This window comes from Eutrigla gurnardus (assembly GCF_963514095.1).
Source record: "Eutrigla gurnardus genome assembly, chromosome: 9".
Lineage (NCBI taxonomy): Eukaryota > Metazoa > Chordata > Actinopteri > Perciformes > Triglidae > Eutrigla > Eutrigla gurnardus.
In genome coordinates, this window is record NC_139923.1 from 6854454 (window position 1) to 6876479 (window position 22026).

The 22026-nt window shown below is 40.8% G+C and overlaps 1 protein-coding gene across 5 annotated transcripts in view; it reads left to right on the forward strand.

Annotated features, from left to right (window-relative positions):
- The first annotated feature begins 3692 nt into the window (after nucleotides 1–3692).
- Nucleotides 3693–22026, forward strand: part of LOC311018119 (pleckstrin homology domain-containing family A member 7-like) — a 149127-nt gene continuing 130793 nt past the window's right edge. For 3 of the 5 annotated variants that reach the window (XR_014597685.1, XR_014597686.1, XM_084016919.1), the window contains exons 1-3: nucleotides 3693–3844; nucleotides 3971–4047; nucleotides 4192–4249. Coding sequence is in view for 3 of the 5 variants with exons in the window: in XM_084016919.1 (XP_083873045.1) it covers nucleotides 3762–3844; nucleotides 3971–4047; nucleotides 4192–4249 (218 nt within the window). In the remaining 2 variants the exon portion in view is untranslated. The remainder of the gene's footprint in view (nucleotides 3845–3970; nucleotides 4048–4191; nucleotides 4250–22026) is intronic. The other 2 variants (XM_084016916.1, XM_084016917.1) reach the window with 1 other exon arrangement.

Below are 22026 nucleotides of genomic sequence, written 5' to 3' on the forward strand. Positions count from 1 at the left end.
GTGTGTTTTGGAGAAATGGACAAATTGCGCCTTATATCAAGATAAACATCTGCATTTTCCTGCCGGCTGGAAAGTCGTTGAAATGGAGAAATGATTACATGAGAAGAAAATCACATAAAATAAAAAAAGCTCAACGTGATTAAGAGTTAGAAAACAAGTGCATGTGTGTTTCTATTGAAATGTCGTGCTCCGGGGAGCGCTTAATGTAGAACAGTGTGATGAACATCCACCGCCTTCTTCACGCTGCGTTACACCCTTTTGGAAATGAATGTTTTTGGCAAAGACATTCCATCCGACTGTGAACTCAACAACAACTACTTTTTTCCAAGTGTAGTTTTCCAAATAACAGGTCTGCATGTGAACGTGTCAGGATGTTGTCATAAGCACGCCACCACACGTCTCCTGGATTCAGGAGGCACTTTGGAAAAACCAAATTCCAATGAGCTCAGACTTCCTGACGAGTGACTCAGAACAACGGCGTCCGACAGCTGATGGAGCTCTTATTGACTCCAACGAGCCGCTAAGGGAAACCACCGCCGTGTTTGCTGCATGTAAACATCAGAGCCTCACTGACGGACCAGCAGGCCGATACTGTTTGCTGCTGGCTTGTCTCTGACATATTAGTATCGCTGTGTATGCTGACGGGTAGAAGTGCACCACCAGATTGTTTTGGTAACGCTTTATTTCACAGATTTGTCATTTCTTCTTCATTTCACACTTTAAATGGCATTATGAGTGGTGATCACGCCTTTAAATGGGAAATGGACCTGCAGTTCTAAAAAGGCGTTTAACATTCAGTCTATTCACACACATTCATACGCTGACGGCAGGAGCTGATCTCATGGCTCAGATGCCGGGGGCAATTTGGGGTTCAGAATCTTGCCCAAGGACACTTCGGACTGTCGAACCCCCTATCTTCCCATTGGAGGACAGTGACTCTGAGCCACAGCAGCACCGCTGTAGTTATGCTTCTGAAGGGCCACGATGCCCTTGGGAGTTTCCTGGGAAGAACCACATGATATGGTACTAATTAGAATAGAGTAAAATTACCAACAATGATTGGATCGTGACTAAATATGAATCTGGAAATCTGCTTCAAGTCAAGTCAAACAAGTGAATTCTCACTCAAATACATTTTTCTCACAATCAAAATCATGTTAATTAAGGATAAAAACATATATTTTTTATATAAACAGCACAGTTTAAAACATGTTTTTAAAACCAGGCTGTTTTTCACTTCTCTACCGTGATAGTGAGCGAGACAGCTTTTTTCAACAATTAACAGACACGATCCCATCCCTAACTGCACCCATGGGTCCCTGTTGGTGTCGTATATATGCAGTACACACGGGCTTACTACTAATACTGCATCAGATAAAGTGTCCAACTAAATGCAGGCTGATTTGGATGAGAATTAACGTGTGTATAGTAATTAAAACCAAATCTTTTTCTAATGAGATTCCTAATTGGTTAAAGCAAGTCTTTAATCTCATAATCAGCCTCTTCCCAGTTAATTCACCTAAATACTAAGAAGGCATATATTTTAAAGAGCTCCGAGTCAGCACATTACTCTCCCCAATTACTGCCAGGAGGAACACTTCCAGAGCATCTCCTTTCCTCCCGTCTCACCTCCCGTCGCTGTGATGCATTTAAGTCCTGCAAAGTGGAGCTATGAATAACTCATGTTAATAACCCTCAAACTTTATGTACAATAGTATTTATGATGCACTTTATTCTACGATACTACTAACTCAATACTATAGGCTGCTACCTCAACAGTAAATACACAAATAGACTGTATATAGTGGTTTTATATACAAACAGTACATTGTACATACATTACAGGCATTTGGTGTCATTATTTTACACTTTTACACTTATTTGACTATTTATGTGTATAGGATTTGTCACTTGTCATTATTATGTCTCTTTATTTATGAGGACATTTCTTTCTTTCTTTCTTTCTTTCTTTCTTTCTTTCTTTCTTTCCTCCTTCCTTTCTAATTATAATGGAGCAACAGCAGCTGTATAATTTCCTGGAGGATTAATAAAGTATTCTGGTTATAATTTGAAAAAGATCATGCAAATTAGGGGTCGACTGATTAGCACCCTGGACGATTATCTGTGCAGATATTCAGCATTTTTATGGTTATTGGTCATATGCTGATAAAATAATTTCATTATAAAAAGTGCTACTTTGGCTCTAATGCAGCTGCAGCCACTACTCTCTGTTCTTTATTTTAACTTTAACTTAACTATAAAACTTCAGGGAACTATTGTATTTATTTATTTGTTTGTTCATTTGTTCAACTTCACAAGCATGTTGCTGGTATAGCTCTCTGCACTTCTCCCCTCAAGGTCATGTTGAAAGGTTCCGTGAATTAAACGGATGCTTAAAAGAACGTTTTGTGCTAAGAGTTTGTGTTGTATAGATTTGGACACCTTCTGGCACTTTTCTTTTGGCTGCAGGCAAATATCAGTTTTTCAAATATCAGTTATTGGTCTCATGAGAAATAATGAGTATCGTCCTTGAAAAAGCCAGCCGACCCCTAATGCAAATCACAAAACTATATGTCAAAACCAGGTAAGACGGGTGTGACATGGTGTGACATGGTGTCAATGACTTTGCTTTTGTTTTTTGAATGAATGCTAATTTTGGCAGTCGAGCCACTAACCCTGTGAAGAAGTTGTTCTTTCACCTGAGCAGTTGGGAAGGTAATATCAACGGCTATATTGCTTTGGGCACTCCAGTTAAATTCAAAGGGAAGTTTGTCTTGATTACAGAGTGGACATGAGGCAAGAGGGAACAACAAAGATTGGGTGGACTTGAACTGTTTAAGCTGCAACGGTCAGCATGTCAAACCCCTCGGCCATTCACGTTATTCACAGTTACCTCGTGATTGGGGATGAGGTAGGATCTTTAGAAATAGTGAGGTCACAAGTACAAAGCAGTTTCCCTGGCAGAAACTACAGACAAGCCACCAACCAAACTTTTTAGGATTTTAAGCAAAAAGTGAATTTAACTGTTCAATTATATTTTCTGTAAATTCTATCTTGACATATAGTAAAATCTGGTACCAGGAATGTAATCATTGTGAAAAATATTTTTTATTTAAGTTTCATAAATTAAGTTTATTATAATTGCCCAAAATTATAATTACATTTAGTAGCCTACCTACAAAACATAGACAGACAGACAGATAACAGACAAAAACGTACTTCATTAAATCCAAACTATTATTTTGTTACAGCCAGTTACAACAGTAATATACAGTGTATTTACATAAGAAAGAATACACAATATAAATAATATATTAGCATACACTATAAACATCCTAGACTACAATTCCAGTATAAAATATAGAAATTGCATAGACGTACTTGTTACAATATAAACACCAGGCGGAGTGCAATTTGCTACTTTTTAAGATAAAAAAAAAATAGTAATAAAAACAATGTGCAGTTGGCCATGTACAGGTCTACGGAAAGTCAAAACAAGAACTCTGCCGAGTTATTATTTTCATTTTCTAATAATATTAGAATCGTGAACCTTGTGTGAAATTCTAAACTCCTCTTTATGTCATTACAATAAACTGAATTTGCAGAAGTGTTACTTGGCAGAATCCCGCGTTGTCAGATGAGCTTGCGGTGGTCAGATTTACGGGCTTCGTGTGAGTCCCTGAAGGCAGCGCCGGCCCTCGCGCGGTGATCGTTGAGCTCTCGGGGGGAGAATGAGATGAAATAGGACTTGAGACCGGATCATGGCGGCGCCTCTCGCGCGGGACACCTTACCTGAGCACTGGTCCTACGGAGTCTGCAGCGACGGCAGGGTCTTCTTCATCAAGTGAGTGGCGCTTTTTGTCGCCTCCCCGTCTCTCCCGGTGCACCGGGAGTTTGGCGGCGGGTTGCGCCGGTGCTGCTTCTCCCTCCGCGGTGGTGTAACAGGTGTTTTCCCTCCCCTCTCTCTCAGCGATGAGGCGCGGACGACTACCTGGCTCCATCCCCGCTCCGGTGAACCTGTGAACTCCGGACACATGATCCGCTCAGGTAAGCTAACTTTAGCTAAGCTAGTTCCACCTGTGCTCGTGTTTTCTTCCCTGACTCCCGTGAGTGTTTCGCGTCGGGGCCCGACGGGGGGAGGGAGGAGGAAACTTTCAGGTGTCACGAACAAGTCTGTCGGTTTTATTTCAGACCTTCCCCGGGGATGGGAGGAAGGTTTTACGGACGAAGGGGCCAGTTTCTTCATAAAGTAAGTACCGTATTCCTCGTGTTGCTCACACCTGCGCATTACTCAAAGTTAATGCAGCTTAATATGGCTCCTGCGTGTAATTACCGCGAGTGGATTTAAATCGCTGACCGTTTAATGACCTCACTGCTTTCATCTCGCTGCCTTGGCGTGCAGACGTGCGTCTGTTCCAGGTACTGAGACTATAGTAGTGGGGGAAAGTACTCAAGTAGTCCTAAAAGTAGAAATACTCCGTTACACATGAAAGTCCTGCATTCAACACCTAAGAGCGTACAAAAGTATAAGCATGGAAATATACTTCATACGTCATCAGCACAATGGACAATTTCAGAAAATGATATATTATATTACTGAATTTTTATTGTGTTATTGATTATTATTTAATTATTGGTGCATTTATTTGGACAAGAATGTTGCAGCTGGTAAAAATGCAGCTAATGCAAATTACTTTACAGCATGTGAATCTTCCCTCATATGATCACGAGGCTGATAACATACTGATATTAGAGAATTATATATATATAATATCAACACTATATTGACTGATATACATTTTGTTTTGCATGAACGTGAAACGGACAAATTATTGTGGACAAATCTTCAAAATGACCCGACATGTACGCAGGTGCGACATCAGTGATAAGCTTAATTCTGTCCAGTGTATCGGCCTGATTTATTTATTGGTCAGGCTCTAATTGCATGCACCGCATCATCATTTTTTTTTTCGAAACAGTTATATGTGCCAGATTTAGATGACGGTCAAAAAGAAGATTGCTTTCTACTCTGCCGTTGATCAGTTGTGTTAATTTGTGTATTTATTCATGCGTTTTTTCATATATCTGGGCCTAGAATAGTCAAAGATAAGGGTAATAAGTCTTCAGTCTGTGTGTGACTTTAAACAAAAACTCAACACTGTAGGATGCATTGCATTGGTTATACCGAGGTATAACTCATGACCTCAGTGCTTGTTATGATGGAAGTGTGGTGAAAATCTATAATCGGGCCATTTGCTGTTGTTGAACACATTTTCTACAATTTGCTGTCGACAAAAGCTGATTGGATTTGTCGTTTCTGTCCAGACAACAGAACAAATGCTGTGCAATTATATTCCTTTAGTTAATAATATATTTACATTCACGATGAGAGATGTGACTGCAACATCAAGGCGAAACAATTTCACGAATCCCACATCGGATGCTCGATCTTTGCTGAATGTCTTGTGGCTGCATTGCATTCTGGTCTGTTGAGGCTGTGGTCAAGCTCTTCCTTTAGTACACAAAGAAGGTCTTTCTCTGACATCGGATGTTTTGTATCAGCGAAGGACATCACCTACCCGTTGTAATCTCTGAAAGCTCCATCGTAGGCAACTGGACTTGCTTGGTATTTAACGTCTTGTCTTGTGGGTCATGTCGACGGCGTAGCTAAGCCCTCTGCGTCGATGCGGACCCCGACGCCATAGCCTGACGTGCACCTCCAAAAAAATCCTAACTAAGCGTCATGGCATCGCAGACTGCAAGGGCTGTGATTGGTCCGCTCAACCGGTGAATTGGTGGTGAATTGCAGAGCGACGCCAGCTCGACGCAGAACTTTGAATGGTCAACGACCCGACACGGAACTATACATCACGCTTCATGCTTTTTCCGTGTTGGCATATTGTCTGCAATGATCAGTATTGAAAAACCACCAAGCAACATGATGGTTTCCAGTGTGGGACTGAAGCGCATATTGGGAGTGCAGAGGCAGGAGACTAGGGATGGAACAATATAAGATTTTATCGCAGTTCAGGATTAAAAAGACACTCACAATGAGTTGGTCGAGGTGAATTTTGGATATCCAAATAATCCTTAATATCATCACATGAGGGTGCTGCTGCACGGTGGTGTAGTGGGTAGCACTGTCGCCTCACAGCGAGAGGGTCCCGGGTTCGATTCCCATAATGAAATGGATACTCAATACATTACAAGCAGAAATCCACAGTGCACAAATCTAAACCATTTTATTGGAGATATTATAATTACTATGCATAGAGTGGATTGATAAATATAACACAATATATCTTTTGGAAAAGCATGTAGCAAAACATTATCCCCCAATTCTAATCCAATAGTAATAGAGGTGTAACGATTCATTTGATTAATCGATGAATCGATTGTCAGTCCTATAGATTCTACTAAATCGATCTGCTAAAATAAATAAGTTGACTCGTTTTGGCTTCACCAATCTATATAAATGCATTTAATCGGATGAATCGTGATTCTTACTTATGATTAGCGATGCACGATAATTATCGGACCGATAATTATCGGCCCGATAATAGGAATTATGACGTCAACCCGATAAATCCGATACAATTATTAATACCTCCGATAATCCGACGATAGGATGTGTGTGTTAAAACAGTGCTACGGGTGGATTGGGATGAGGGACGTTAGTTTTTTTTCTAGGCGCCTCCCGTTTAGCATGTGATGTGGTTACTGTGATATCACAGGTTTCGGAGGAGGGAGTTAATCCACAAATCGAGCGCTCCCTTCTCATGCCTGGCTGTGACGTAGAGGCTGCGAGCGAGTGGAGGAGGAAGACTAGTAAACAAACACGCATGGCGTCTGTACTGTGGGACTACTTCAAAGTTTCTGAGGAAACTGAATCGCTTGGCATTTGTAACAAATGCAATGCAGAAGTTCCAAGAGGAGGGAAAAAGGCATCAAGCTTTAATACATCCAACCTTAAAAGTCACCTCGCACATCACCATCGCTACGACGGTGTGTTAAAAGCGTATGAAGACGCCTGTGCAGCTAAAGAAGCAGCGAGCCCGAGGCCAACTGCAAAGGCAACGCCAGGGCTTGTTACCATCGACAAGGCGTTTGAAAAATGCAAAAAGTTTGGCAGAGACGACCCAAGAGCTCGAGAGATCACTAGCTACATAACAGAAATGATGGTGCTAGATGACCAGCCCTTTTCCATCGTGGAAGACGTAGGTTTCAGTCGGCTAGTAAACAACTTGGAGCCCAGGTACACTATACCAAGCCGCCGGCTCTTTTCCGACGTGTGTTTACCAGCCAAGTATGACGAGTTAGCCACACTCCTTCATAATCTGGTCGACAATGATGTACGGGACATAAGTTTCACCACGGATATATGGACCTGTGATGTGAGCCCCGTTAGCATGTTAGTTGTTGTAAATGCCTATTACCGTAGTTTCCATTTCTGTGTGGATCAGGACCAACAGTTTAATGTAGCAGCACTTGTGTGTGCATATCCCATGCTGCTCAGGGAAAGTTGTCATTGACTGACTCACTTACATATTTATTTGAAAAAAATAAATATTGTCATTTTATTGAAGAGTCAAAACTGTTCTTGGCTTTCTTTTGTTCATAGTAATAATTATCATGTCACTGTGATACATCTGGTTAGGTGTTTGGTAAAAGGCAAAGCTATGCTAAATCTACCTAAGCTTAGTCATTAGTGTTTTTGACCTGAATTTGATCTGAATATACGTTCAAAAACGAATAACAATATTATCGGTTATCGGTATCGGTATCGGTCCTGAGGAGCAGAAAGTTATCGATATTGGTATCGGCTTCAAAAAATCAATATCGTGCATCCCTACTTATGATTAATGTTTTAATACGTTTAAGACACTCTCTCCCCTGCCAGCATGTAGTCTACTGAATAATGTTAAAAATAACTGAGCAATGTTTACGGTAATTACATTTTTGTATTCAGCATAAAATATTATGCTGGACTACTTTTTCTAGAATAAATGTTATTTTTAACCTTTCAGAAGAATACAGATAGTCTCACTAGCATTATTGCATGTTTATTTAATGAATATAGAACTTTGGTTACAAGTTACTGAATCGAATCGTGGTTTACAGAATCGAATCAAATCGAATCGTTACAAAAAAAAATCGTCCTTGAATCGAATCGCCAACTACTGTATCGTTAATCGAATCGAATCGCTGTGAAGCCAAAGATTCACGCCCCTAAATAGTAATAATAACAACAATAATAATAATACATTGTATTGATCAGATTATTGAGAGCTTTGTAAATGATGAGGAGGATCTTGAAGTGGATATGCTGCTTTATTGGGAGCCAGTGAAGGTGTTGCAGGATGGGTGTAGGAGTCTCTTATGTCCACTTTTCTTTTTTTAGACATCCTGGCTGCGTCTAATTACCAAACACACATACATACACACGGACACCGATTCAAACATTAATGTAAATGAAACCTCTGATATTACAATCCTTCTAGCTGACGTGAACCAGGCAGAACAAACTCCCAACTCACAGTAGCGGACTCTTGTAGGACTCCTGACCGCAGACTAACAGACCGGTGTGCAAGCAAGAAGGAGTGACGGCGGGGACGGCCAATCACACAGGCTTCAGCTTGAGCGGCCATTTTCCGCCTGGTCCTAGTGCTTGACGTGTCTCTGTTTAATAAAGCGTAACATTCTTTTTTTTCTGCCTTCAATAAAGTAACGCAACACAATTTTTGGCAGTAACGATAACGGCGTTATAATAATGAGATGAGTAATCGGTTAGATTACTCGTTACTGAAAAAAGTTACTAACGCTGCTACTTATAACGCCGTTATTCCCATCACTGCACATGAGTGATTTGTTTTTCACTAAACACGAAAAAGAAGGCTCATCCGTTATCCAATACAAATATTTGTTTCGTTACCGGGATAGTATTGCCAGGATTATCTTGACATGACAATTTCATATCTTCCCGTGTCTACAACAGAGAAATTACACATTTGTTTAGAACATGGGAATTTCTTGACTCTGGACTTCATAGCCAAAAACGTGCAACTTACTTGTGACAACACAATACAGGGCTCCAGACTAACTTTTTGCATTGGTTGCACTGGTGCGCCTAACTTTTTTTTTTAGGTGCACCAGCACAAAATTTAGGTGCACCCACATTTTTCATCGCGTCGCCTTTAACGCCAAAAAGTCACCTTTTTATCGCTCTCCTTTTACATAATGACACCCCTTTATGGCCTAGGTTAACTGCAGCACCATCAGCACCCAGAGGAACCGTTTTCTCCAGCCAATCTGCACACTGATGCCCAAGCGCAGTAAATGCTTGCTTTGTGGCACAATAAAAAGATCATACAGGTCACTAGTCTATAGATTGCAAATGGAAAACTGTTTATGTGATCTTAGCCTAGCCTAATTATATTTTTACTTAGGCTATTCATTTTTAATAATAATATTAGGAATAGGCTACTATACAATTTCCTATTCATGATCTCTCATGCTGTAATGTGGGCCTTCAAACACTGTGCGTGTCCATGCTCCACCCGACATGTCCAATTAACATGTTGACCGGCCTCCCTTTATGCAAAATGCAGCAGTAGACAATAACGCACTCCTCCGTAGAGACGTCTGTGTCGCCGTCAATCATGAATGATGTGTACGTGACGTTTCCAACCTCCGCAGCTGTCTTGTTCTTCAGTGTGTCGGCATTTTTTTCATCAGAATAATTTCGTACTTAAATTTAGTGAACGGCAACTCCTCCTTTGCAATATTGTATGCGACGTTGAATTTTATAATCATTTCAGATTCCTCAGCGGACGTGATCGATACAGCCTGACGCTGAAATGCAGCTGGATGAGGGGCCACTTTATTAACACACTTATCACGGCATGTAGTATGCTTTTTGGACATATTGCGCTTTTTCAATGTCTCGATGCGAAATGTTGTTGACTCCTCCACAAACGCACTATTACCGGCCATATTCTGACCGCACTCCCGACAATAAATGCAGTGCATTGAGTCCCTTTCTTCATCGTACATCAGCCAGGGAAATTGCTTCAACCAGTCCTGTCTGAAGGCATATTTTTGGGCTTTTTAATTGATTAATTAATTGTCTCGGGGCGAGGCTTTCTGCCTCTCTTCATTTTCAAAGAAAATCGAAGCGCTCAGCGTCGAAGCGCTCAGAGTACCTGCGCTGCTCGCTCGCATTTTCGAACTGACACAATTTACAGCAGTGAAAAGGACCACAGCCAATCAGAGGCAAGGACCCGCCCGAGCTCTGTCTCTTATTGGTTTAGACCACGATACCGTCAGGAGAACATAAAGAGATGCTGCGCTTATGATTTTTTTTTTCACCCGAGCAGATATATGCATATGCGACCAAAATGGTCGCACTCTGGAGCCCTGCAATAGTTTGATCTTCTTTTACATGATACATCTGTAGCCCTTTGTTAAATCAGTCTTTATTTTTCACTTCTCTACCATTAAAGTGAGTGAGACAGCTATTTTTTCAAGTCGCTCATGTGACACTATGCAGGCTTATCCCCATCATGGAAATGATTAAAAATGTTTTTTAAGTGTGATCAGCAATTAAATCCTGTATCTTCCCATCCTTTGCCTCGACATACCTTGTGTGGGTTTGGTTGTTTGACTCTTCTCCGGTTGTTGAATATTTATACAGATGGCACTTGTTCTAAAGCGTCTGTTGAATGGAAAGTTAACATTTTGGCTGCTAGATTCCTCCACTCAGCTGGTCAGTAATGTGCTGTTTCCAGGTCTTGCAAACCCCTTTTGGTGTGTGTGTGTGTGTGTGTGTGTGTGTGTGTGTGTGTGTGTGTGTGTGTGTGTGTGTGTGTGTGTGTGTGTGTGTGTGTGTGTGTGTGTGTGTGTGTGTGTGTGTGTGTGTGTGTGTGTGTGTGTGTGTGTGTGTGTGTGTGTGTGTGTGTGTGTGTGTGTGTGTGTGTGTGTGTGTGTGTGTGTGTCGACTTGAGCGCTAATTTCTTTGCTTCAAGCGCTAAACAGCTGATCTGCTCTGGGCGAGTCGCCCTCAAACACACACTCAAGTCATCTGAGGATAACAACTAACAATCCCGTCAGCCAGTCACAGTGATGCTGATGAAAAATACGGTAGTACTGAAATAAATTTGTCATTCATAAATAACATGACTATTTCTGAATGAAAGAATATGCTCACATTTATCTATGATAATCAGAGTGCTATTTTGAGTGTCGATTCTGTCAAATCTGCTGTTTGCAGGCACCTTTACAGCGTCTCTCCTGGTGAATCTGACTGTTGACTGTGTCTGTCTGTCTATTGATCTCTGCTTTGTTTTATCACCGTACACGCCGCCTCTGACGGATCGTCCTCCTCGCTCTAACATTACAACTGTCAGATCGAGGCGACAAGATCATCCATACAAAGTATGAAGCAAATATCGTCCGGTGCTCATTGTGGAAAACCCCCCGATGTTAAACAAATAGATAGGATCCCAAATAGATAATAAAAAGCAAAGGCGATGCCAGTTTAGAATACACTGGTGGTTGGAATGCTGATATTTTGTCAAGATGTTGTTGTTATGGTAACATTAAACGCTAAGATGAAGTGCTCCCCGGCGTCCTGCAGACACATTTCTGTCAGAAAGGCTCTTAGTTCTCTGAGAATCTCTTTTATACCGAAGCAATTATGTAACTGAAATATCGAGTCAGTATTGAAGTGGAATCGAACTGACTGGGGAAATCCACTGTGGTGATAGCCAGCCCTGTGCCACTTAGTCTGATGTTATAATGTTGTTTGATTTCAAATTCTCAAATGTGAGGATTTCTGTTTTTTTTCCCTTCTGTTTGCTGACTCTGTAAATCAAGTATGTTTTTGTTTGAACTACAACATTGTCTTTGATAAATCCAAGGATACATCTTCAAAGTTTTCTTTTATCTGACCAACCGCTTAAAACCCAAATATATTCACTTTACTTTCATGTTTGACAAAGAAAATCATCAAATTCTCACACTTGAGTCGTGTGAAGCAACAAAGGTTTGGTATTTTTCCTTTAAAGATGACAAATTTATTCTTGTGATTATCAAAATGCCTGTCAACTCATTGATGGACATTCGTCGTAGCAGCTCTAGAAAGACAAAACAGGCAAAAGGTTAAAGGTTGAGTTGGTGATTCTATTCAGAAACACTTTCTGTTATATTACTTGAAATCCTCTTAAAGGTGCTAATGATAACACTGATAACTAGATGTCACACTCGCACTCCCCCTTCCATTGCATTCACGTCACAACACAGCTGTTCCTCAAAGCGCATGCGCCCTCAATGGGTTGCCAGTTCATTGCACAACCTGCGTTTTCATGGTCGAGTGGAGTGACACTCAGACAGACTCATGTCAAGTGATGAATCTTTTGTGGTATCAATTAATTTTGCAACATACATTTGGGTTACTTTGTGCGGTGGTGTTTCAAAATTCATGTAACGTCAAATGGCATTTTTCCGTTTTATTCACACTAACTGGCAACCCCAAAGATGCAGAGATACCATGTGATACCAACGTCGTTATTCTTTTGGCTCACAAGCCTTGCTCGAAGCCGCAGCCACACGTCACTCATCTACACAGAGGTAAACAAAACACGAATGTCGAACCTGTCAAATAAAAAAAAAAAATGATTATATCACAATCCAAAATTTTTTTTAACAAGATGTGATACTTTGATTCTGCACCTTTCTAAAAGCTCTGTGGATGTTTATTTTAAATGATTCGTTTAAATAAAAATATCAATATGACCTTTAATATACCAATAGCAATGAATACATTAAATGCTCTGACATTAAATGTTTTTTAAATTTCATCTGTGGCTGTGGCAGGACTGTAAAAAAACAGAGATAAAATAACCGGAGAAAATAATTGGACAGCTGTCTGTCAAGGCTTACTTCCTGTTTGCACTCTGCTGATCTTGTTTGGCGTTCTGGGGGAGCGGCTTTGAACATGTTTGAACCAAGGAGGCGGGACTTTTTCAGTTTGGTGCATTCAAAGTCAAAGTCTCTGTGTGTTTTCCAAATGACCTACTCAACCTTTAATTGATGGATTGAAAAAGCTATTGACAAATGAATGGAAAATAAATAATTGTCAGTTAGATATGCATGAGTAGTTTAATTAGTGATGATAGAAGGCTCAAAAGAGAAGTGTAAAAAAGCGCACATTTTCGGTGTGAAAAGAAAACTTCCCTGCGTTGAGCTCTTGTCCATCTGTGAACTTTTTGTCTTTGTCTCCAAACTTTTAATTGGATTATGAATGGTATAACAGAAATCACAACAACCTTGAAATCCAATATCCTATTCACATCGGAGGGGGACTATTTATCTAGAGGCCATGTTTATGTAACTACCCCCCAGAGCCTCACGCTGTCTGTTCTGGAGCCTCTTCTATCCCAAAAATGTTTTTCATGTTTTTATTACTGGCAACAAGAACAACACGGCTCCCTCTGTGTTTCTGCATGTTTGTCATTGTGTTCAGAGGCTCACGGAGTTCTTGGCATCAGTTTATTCTGAAAAAGAGGTGAGAGTCCTGTCTCCAAAATGAGACAGTGTTTCTTAATGGCATTGTGATTTACAGCTTGCCTTTTATCCTTTTAATGCTGTTTACAGAAAGATCCTCTGTGGCTTAGAACCAAAACCAACCGTGCCCATCCAAGTCAGGGGCCTGAAGAAAAATGTATTCATCTCCTTAGGAGGAGGAGTATGTTGCTGTGAGGAACTTTTAACTGTGCTCGGTGACTTTAATAATGGCACTTCAATATGATCTGCATTTGTAAATGTGACCATCAAAGAGAATCAAATCTCTGGAGGGACACTTTAGGAACTTCTAAAAGAGAGGCGTTGGAAGATCTGAGGTCTTCCACAGCCTTTCTGAGACATAAGATGAGAGGCAGTCACTGAGGTCTGAGGGTGTGAGATGATTTAGGGCTTTGGAAATAAGGGTCATTCCGTGTCATTTCATCAAATTTCTGAAAATCTTCCCACCTGACCATCTCAGAATGTCCTGAAAAAATTCAAGTACAAAGACACACTTGTTAATAGGACTAATCCAAAATATTAGGTCTCTACTGTCAATAGTTTTCTCATGAAACATCATTGAATGAAGGGTAGTTTAGACGTTTTTTGGCATCATGCTCTGAAAAGCCATTTTTAAACAGCAATATATGGAAAACTATCTCACCTGTGGCCTTCAAAATTTTTACAGAGTATATCTGTTACTAATAGCCTCTAGACATGAAATATCAGGGGTGTAGCTCAATGATAACCTAGTATGGTAGGTACTTAAAAAGGGGCTTGTTGAAATAAAGTAGTATATTTGAGGAGTGGCTGAGCTCCCATTTTTGTCATCATTTCTGCCTCTATCTCTGGTGTTAGCTTAAACATTCTACAAAATATGGTCTCTCTTAGATTATTGGTTTCACAGATATTAAGGCTCAAAAATGGAAGTAAACACATCTTTGCCCAACTTCAGAGTCATATTCCAAAAAACTGACAACACGTATCAGGTCCAAACTTACTTTTTTTGAAAGATCATATTCTTGTTAAAATCATATTAAAAAATCGGGAGGGTGTTTTGCCTCATTTTGTCGCAGTGATTTTTTAAAATCCTGATATTGGTGGGGTTTTTGTGTCCGTTTTTGGTACTGCATGTCTTAATATCCTACAAGTAAACATCACAGGAGGGCAATTCAAATGTGTTTTTACCATTTACCAAAGACTTACATGTGACTAAATGCTACTGATAAATTTAGCCTTACGAAAACATTAAAATGTAGCACAGTTGTAGTTACAGAGGCAATACGTCCTTGAATGTGAGTTAAACATGGTGAAAGCAGCTTTTAATGTCTTAAACCATGAACAAACACAGCATAATATTGAAGACTGTACATTTTGTCATACTTTAAGTATATAAATTACACAACCAAATCAAATAATAATCTTAATTTGAGCATAAAGATTTTACATTACAGTAGAAAAGTCTCCAAAGTTTGATATTGAATAACAGTTTGTCTCTATGCTCACTATGAGACAATATGTGAGTTATGATCAGAAATGGTGGATAGGAAGTATCAGAGATGTTTCAGATCAAGATGAAGATGTACTGGTTCAGCTCATGCACCCACATGGCCCTGCCAAGAGTTTCTACTGGCCAAGAAGAGAAGACATGTGCAATGTCCCACTGCAGCATAGAATTGCAAGATTTGACGTTCCCTCTACAGAAACTGGGCGCATGTATGCCATCAAAAAAGATGAGCACAACAGAGCAGAGATGTACATTAGACAATTTGTAAAGTGACTGCCAAATTAATGAATGTGACGAAGGAATTGGATCTAAAAGAGAGGGAGACAAACTGTTATTCAATATCAAACTTTGGAGACTTTTGTACTGTAATGTAAAATCTCATGCTCAAATTAAGATTATTATTTGATTTGGTTGTGTAATTTATATACTTACAGTATGACAAAATGTACAGTCTTCAATATTATGCTATGTTTGTTCATGGTTTAAGACATTAAAAGCTGCTTTCAGCATGTTTAACTCACATTCAAGGACTTATTGCCTCTGTAACTACAACTGTGCTACATTTGAATGTTTTCGTACGGCTAAATTTATCAGTAGCATTTAGTCACATGTAAGTCTTTGGTAAATGGTAAAAAACACATTTGAATTGCCCTCCTGTGATGTTTACTGGTAGGCTATTAGGACATGCAGTACCAAAACCAGCCACAAAAACCCCACCAATATCAGGATTTGAAAAAAATCACTGCGACAAAATGAGGCAAAACACCCTCCTGATTTTTTAATATGATTTTAACAAGAATATGATCTTTCAAATAAAGTAAGTTTGGACCTGATACTTGTTGTCAGTTTTTTGGAATATGACTCTGAAGTTGGGCAAAGATGTGTTAACTTCCATTTTTGAGCCTTAATATCTGTGAAACTAATAATCTAAGAGAGACCATCTTTTGTAGAATGTTTAAGCTAACACCAGAGATAGAGGCAGAAATGATAGAAGTCTTTTATCTGCAAAAATGGGAGCTCAGCCACTCTTCAAATGTACTACTTTATTTCAACAAGCCTCATTTTAAGTACCTACCATACTAGGTTATCATTGAGCTACACCCCTGATATTCCATGTCTGGAGGCTATTAGTAACAGATATACACTGTAGAAATTTTGAAGGCCACAGGTGAGATAGTTTTCCAGATAATGTCGTTTAAAAATGGCTTTTCAGAGCATGATGCCAAAAAACGTCTAAACTACCCTTCATTCAATGACGTTTCATGAGAAAACTGTTGACAGTAGAGACCTAATATTTTGGATTAGTCCTATTAACAAGTGTGTCTTTGTACTTGAATTTTTTCAGGACATTCTGAGATGGTCAGGTGGGAGGCATTTGATGAAATGACACGGAATGACCCATAAATAAACTTTAAAATCAATTAAAATATACAGATGTTCTATATACAGGTGTATAGTTTTTCTTTATGCTTGTCATTGATGCAAAAACGCAAAATCGGACGAAATCATGCAGGTTCACCAGAACCTCCTTCAGCTCAGACTCCAGCAGGGCCTTCGGCAGCGACCAGCCCACCAAGGACAGACCCAGATGCAGTGTTCCCTACCCCCCTTCACTTGGACAGAGCTGCAGCAGGAACTCGGAGGCAGTGCGCCTGCCAGCGGCCACTCTTCACCTCGCTGTGAGCCAACACCAACACCACGCTGCTGGAGGCCCAGGCCATATTGCTGTGATCGCTGGAGGGGAGGGAGGCACGGGACAACCAGAACCAGGACCATGCGGGGCAGACTGTAAGACCCTGCTGCAGTAAAATGAGACGTTTCCTAAAGGGACTCTGCAGAAATCAACACAAAATAAAAGTTCCTCTTAGTAGCTTCAAATTGACAACATGATGTTGTTTGTGTTGGGGCCACAACTAATGAAAACAACTTAATGGTTTCATTATGCTGAAATCTAGTGTGAAAGTTAATTAATTTAGAGTTTTTAAATATAAAATGTCAGCAGATGGTAGAGATGCCTATTGCAACTTCCCAGAGCAGGGTGACCCCTAGGAAATTGGTTAGAGGATTTCAGCCACGATTTGTTTATTTCCAGAATTCCCATTAGCCGATGCCATGGCAATCAGCTAATCTTCATGGTGTCCACACCAGACATAAAATACAGTATAACAAACACGAATTGCATTAAATATGCATGAAATTAAATTGGAATACAATTCAGAGCCAGAACCACACTGTACATAAACCATGTAGTGATTTTTAAAAGAAGCAGAATTAAAGCAGCGAATGGCAATTTTACTTACGTACTTTACTTTACAACAATATGAAGATGAATATTACAGGATGATAATTTTTCCATTTAGAGGATATTAAGCCGGGGTTCAAGATCAGGCAGAATTCCTTTGATTGAAAAATATGTTCAGTATCAACCTCATTGTTATGCGCTGCTCGATTAAGTACCGCAAAGCAAAAGTGCACGATTGATCAACGTTCGTTACTAGATGTTCGTTTCCTCCTTTGCTGTGTGAAGTGGAGCCTCTGCTTCTGTCTACTGTAATGTGCTGCAGGAAACCTGCAGAGCGTAAGGTGACCTTTTCAAAAGGCTTGTTGTGTGAGTCAAACCCAAAAATGGAGCGGAGACGCTGCAAATTCAAGTGGTTTTTACACCCGCTGAGGGGAAAATATTGGTGCATCGTTTAAAACAAAATGCAACACCTTTATTTATTCGGCAAGTCTGTTCCAAAAGAATTGTGTACGTGAAGCATGTGACTTAAGGCTCATTTATGCTCTACGCTAGACACGCATACGGATACGGACGGAGCCTTCTGTCCGTTCTCTGCGTACATTTCGTCCGTATTTCTGTCCGTATCCTGCAAGCTTGCGGATGCGTACCGTTACGGACCAAACGTTGCAGTTCCAACGGAAATCATGGGGGCAGTGTCGGGCATTGTACACAGAAAGTGCCGTGAATAGCATACACAAATTAAAAAACGTTTTAAAAATGACTGATCCCTGACGCGAGGAAGCGAATGGTGACCGCTAGTCGCTCAGCCAGCGTCACCGGTGGATTGTGCGAGTTCCCATGCTTAATGTGAGCAGCCACCCGGTGAAGCCAGTTGTCGACAGCCCCGATGGACATCCTGATATACTGAAAATGACGTTCGTCGTCAATTTCTCTCATCGGTAAAACCAATGACTGGAATTCTCCGTCCACACTCGGGATGTATTCAGTGGTCTCACAGACCACCGCCGTCTACAACGCTGCCTGCGATTTTGCCTCCTTCTCAATAGATGCAGGATCGTTATCTCCTCCATTGTCCAGTCGCCATGTTTGTTGTTATGATAAACTTATTTTTTTTTTACTTTATTGGAGTAACGTTTTAATGTGAACGACGCCCTCTAGAGGATGTTTTGCTAAACGTCCATTCCAACGTAGAGGACGCATGAAAGCATGAGGGCAGCGACGTTTAGAACGTTGATAACGCACGTCTCTATTTACGCACGAAATGGAAGCATAAATGAGCCTTTAGTTGTCACTAAAGTGTCAATGAAAAATAGTGTCAAAGAAGCATCGAATCTGTGTGGAGCGGTGATGAGGACATGAATGGAAATGTTGTTAACAGTTAACATGTCAATTCAATCCCTCACAAACTTTGTAAAATTGTTTGTGTGCTAAATATGGACAGATTGCTGTTATATTTGCAGACTCCACTCTTAATCTGCAAGCCGGGCGGCTCAATAGCATTCTGGAGGTGGATGAAATAATACATTATCATGATGTAAATCTAGGAACGGCAGCATAACTCCATTATATCAGGAGCTAAAAGTTGAGTTAAATTTCTTCTCTATAGTTTAGAACAGTAAGACTTGCTGCTTAAATGTCCCACATTTGCTGTAGTGACATAACTGCATGCATGGAAACCATAATGTTCTCGTACTGAGTGTTGTAACTCAGACTTAACACAAAGTTAAACTGTAGCCAATGAAGACAGGGTCCGAGTAAGTTTGACCATTTACTGTCACACTTCTCCATATACAGGCTGTGAGCACGGTGAAAACTGTAAATAAACAGATACAAATACATACAAAATCAGTGCAGTGTTCTTAAATACATTAAACATTACTGTAAATATAATTCATGCACAATTGCAGCAATAGCCAACCTAGCTGGTAGCATCGTTTTTAGCATACACACACACACACACAGTAAATAGCTTGTAAATAAATAGTTGTTTTTATAAGTTAAGTTCTTCAACAGCATTTTAGACAATAGTGGTCATACAACTGCAACAGGATTACCATTAAATGCATAAACTTACGGCATTGCCTCTACGATGCTTCATTGAGGGAACATGGCTTAGCTGTTAGCATGTCTGCATTAGCTGCGTTTCAATAACAGTTTGAGTCGCCCTCGCTCACTTGCCCTCAGCCCTTGCTATGACGTCACACGGAGGCCACTTGGAGGGCGGGGGGAAAGTGGGCGGAGGGGGAGTGAAAGAGGTAAATGGAACACACCTGCCCTCGTTCACTAACAGCCCAGACAATCATGGATCAACCACACGTTGTTGGAGTAGCGCTATACTGCCTATTCCAAATTACACAAAATATGCAGAGACTAATTTCATTGAGACGAAGACGTATTCTGCGCTTGATGGCAATACGGCGGCTTATATACACTCAACAAAAATATAAACGCAACACTTTTGTTTTTGCTCCCATTTTTCATGAGATGGACTTAAAGATCTAAAATTCATTCCAGATACACAATATTACCATTTCTCTCAAACATTGTTCACAAATCAGTCTAAATGTGTGATAGTGAGCACTTCTGCTTTGCTGAGATAATCCATCCCACCTCACAGGTGTGCCACATCAAGATGCTGATCTGACATCATGATTAGTGCACAGGTGTGCCTTAGACTGTCCACAATAAAAGGCCACCCTGAAATGTGCATTTTTTTGCTTTATTGGGGGTCTGGGGACTCAGAACCAGTCAGTATCTGGTGTGACCACCATTTGCCTCATGCAGTGCAACACATCTTCTTCGCATAGAGTTTATCAGATTGTCAATTGTGGCCTGTGGAATGTTGGTCCACTCCTCTTCAATGGCTGTGCGAAGTTGCTGGATATTAGTGGGAACTGGTACACGCTGTCGTATACGCCGGTCAAGCACATCCCAAACATGCTCAATGGGTGACATGTCCGGTGAGTATGCTGGCCATGCAAGAAATGGGACATTTTCAGCTTCCAAGAATTGTGTACAGATCCTTGCAACATGGGGCCGTGCATTATCTTGCTGAAACATGAGGTGATGTTCATGGATGTATGGCACAACAATGGGCCTCAGGATCTCATCACGGTATCTCTGTGCATTCAAAATGCCATCAATAAAATGCACCTGTGTTCTTCGTCCATAACAGATGCCTGCCCATACCATAACCCCACCACCACCATGGGCCACTCGATCCACAACATTGACATCAGCAAAGCGCTCACCCACACGACGCCACACACGCTGTCTGCCATCTGCCCTGAACAATGTAAACCGAGATTCATCCGTGAAGAGAACACCTCTCCAACGTGCCAGACGCCATCGAATGTGAGCATTTGCCCACTCAAGTCTGTTACGGCGACGAGCTGGAGTCAGGTCAAGACCCCGATGAGGACGACGAGCATGCAGTTGAGCTTCCCTGAGACGGTTTCTGACAGTTTGTGCAGAAATTGTTTGGTTATGCAAACCAATTGTTTCAGCAGCTGTCTGAGTGGCTGGTCTCAGACGATCTTGGAGGTGAACCTGCTGGATGTAGAGGTCCTGGGCTTGTGTGGTTACACGTGGTCTGCGGTTGTGAGGCCGGTTGGATGTACTGCCATATTCTCTGAAACGCCTTTGGAGACGGCTTATGGTGGAGAAATGAACATTCAATGCACGAGCAACAGATCTGGTTGACATTCCTGCTGTCAGCATGCCAATTGCACGCTCCCTCAATGCTTGTGGCATCTGTGGCATTTTGCTGTGAGACAAAACTGCACATTTCAGAGTGGCCTTTTATTGTGGGCAGTATAAGGTACACCTGTGCACTAATCATGATGTCAGATCAGCATCTTGATGTGGCACACCTGTGAGGTGGGATGGATTATCTCAGCAAAGCAGAAGTGCTCACTATCACACATTTAGACAGATTTGTGAACGATGTTTGAGAGAAATGGTAATATTGTGTATCTGGAATTAATTTTAGATCTTTAAGTCCATCTCATGAAAAATGGGAGCAAAAACAAAAGTGTTGCGTTTATATTTTTGTTGAGTGTACTTACACTTGTAAACGTTGGGCTCTGCCATAACTGCAACAGACAGTCTAATTGCACAATTTAAGAAAATTAATTAAATTTAATTCATTTTCTAGTTTCTTCTTTCTTCTTCTTCCTTGGTGGTGAATAGACAGCAGACAATGGTGTTTGAGGTTCATTATCGCCACCGCATGGACATATTTTTCGTGCACCACTGCAATGCATTGTGGGTGATATACAGCTCTGGAGTGACCATCGTTGTTCACTCGATCACTCAGCCCTCAAGGGTCGATCTGATGGAGTTCAGCTGTTCAGGGAAATGGAACAGCCCTTAAGATGGCGGCGGGGATTCCCCCGAGGGCAAGTGCTTAGGGCAAGTGAGCGAGGGCGACTCAAACTGTTATTGAAACGCAGCTATTGTCTCAGGGCTAACCAGGAAGTGGCCGCGCAAAAACGGCCGAACCGGAAGTAGACCAAAACCGGAAGTAGATCAAAACCGGAAGTGACGTCATCATGTGACCCGACAACAATTTCTTAAAGCGTTAATAATTAACCCACTACCATTTTAACAGAAATAAACAACAAATAATTTATCATTGAAAAATAATAAAGTTAAATAAATGCATTTAAGGCAGCACAGAAACATTTACTGAAAACAACCTCTCCAATCACTGAAG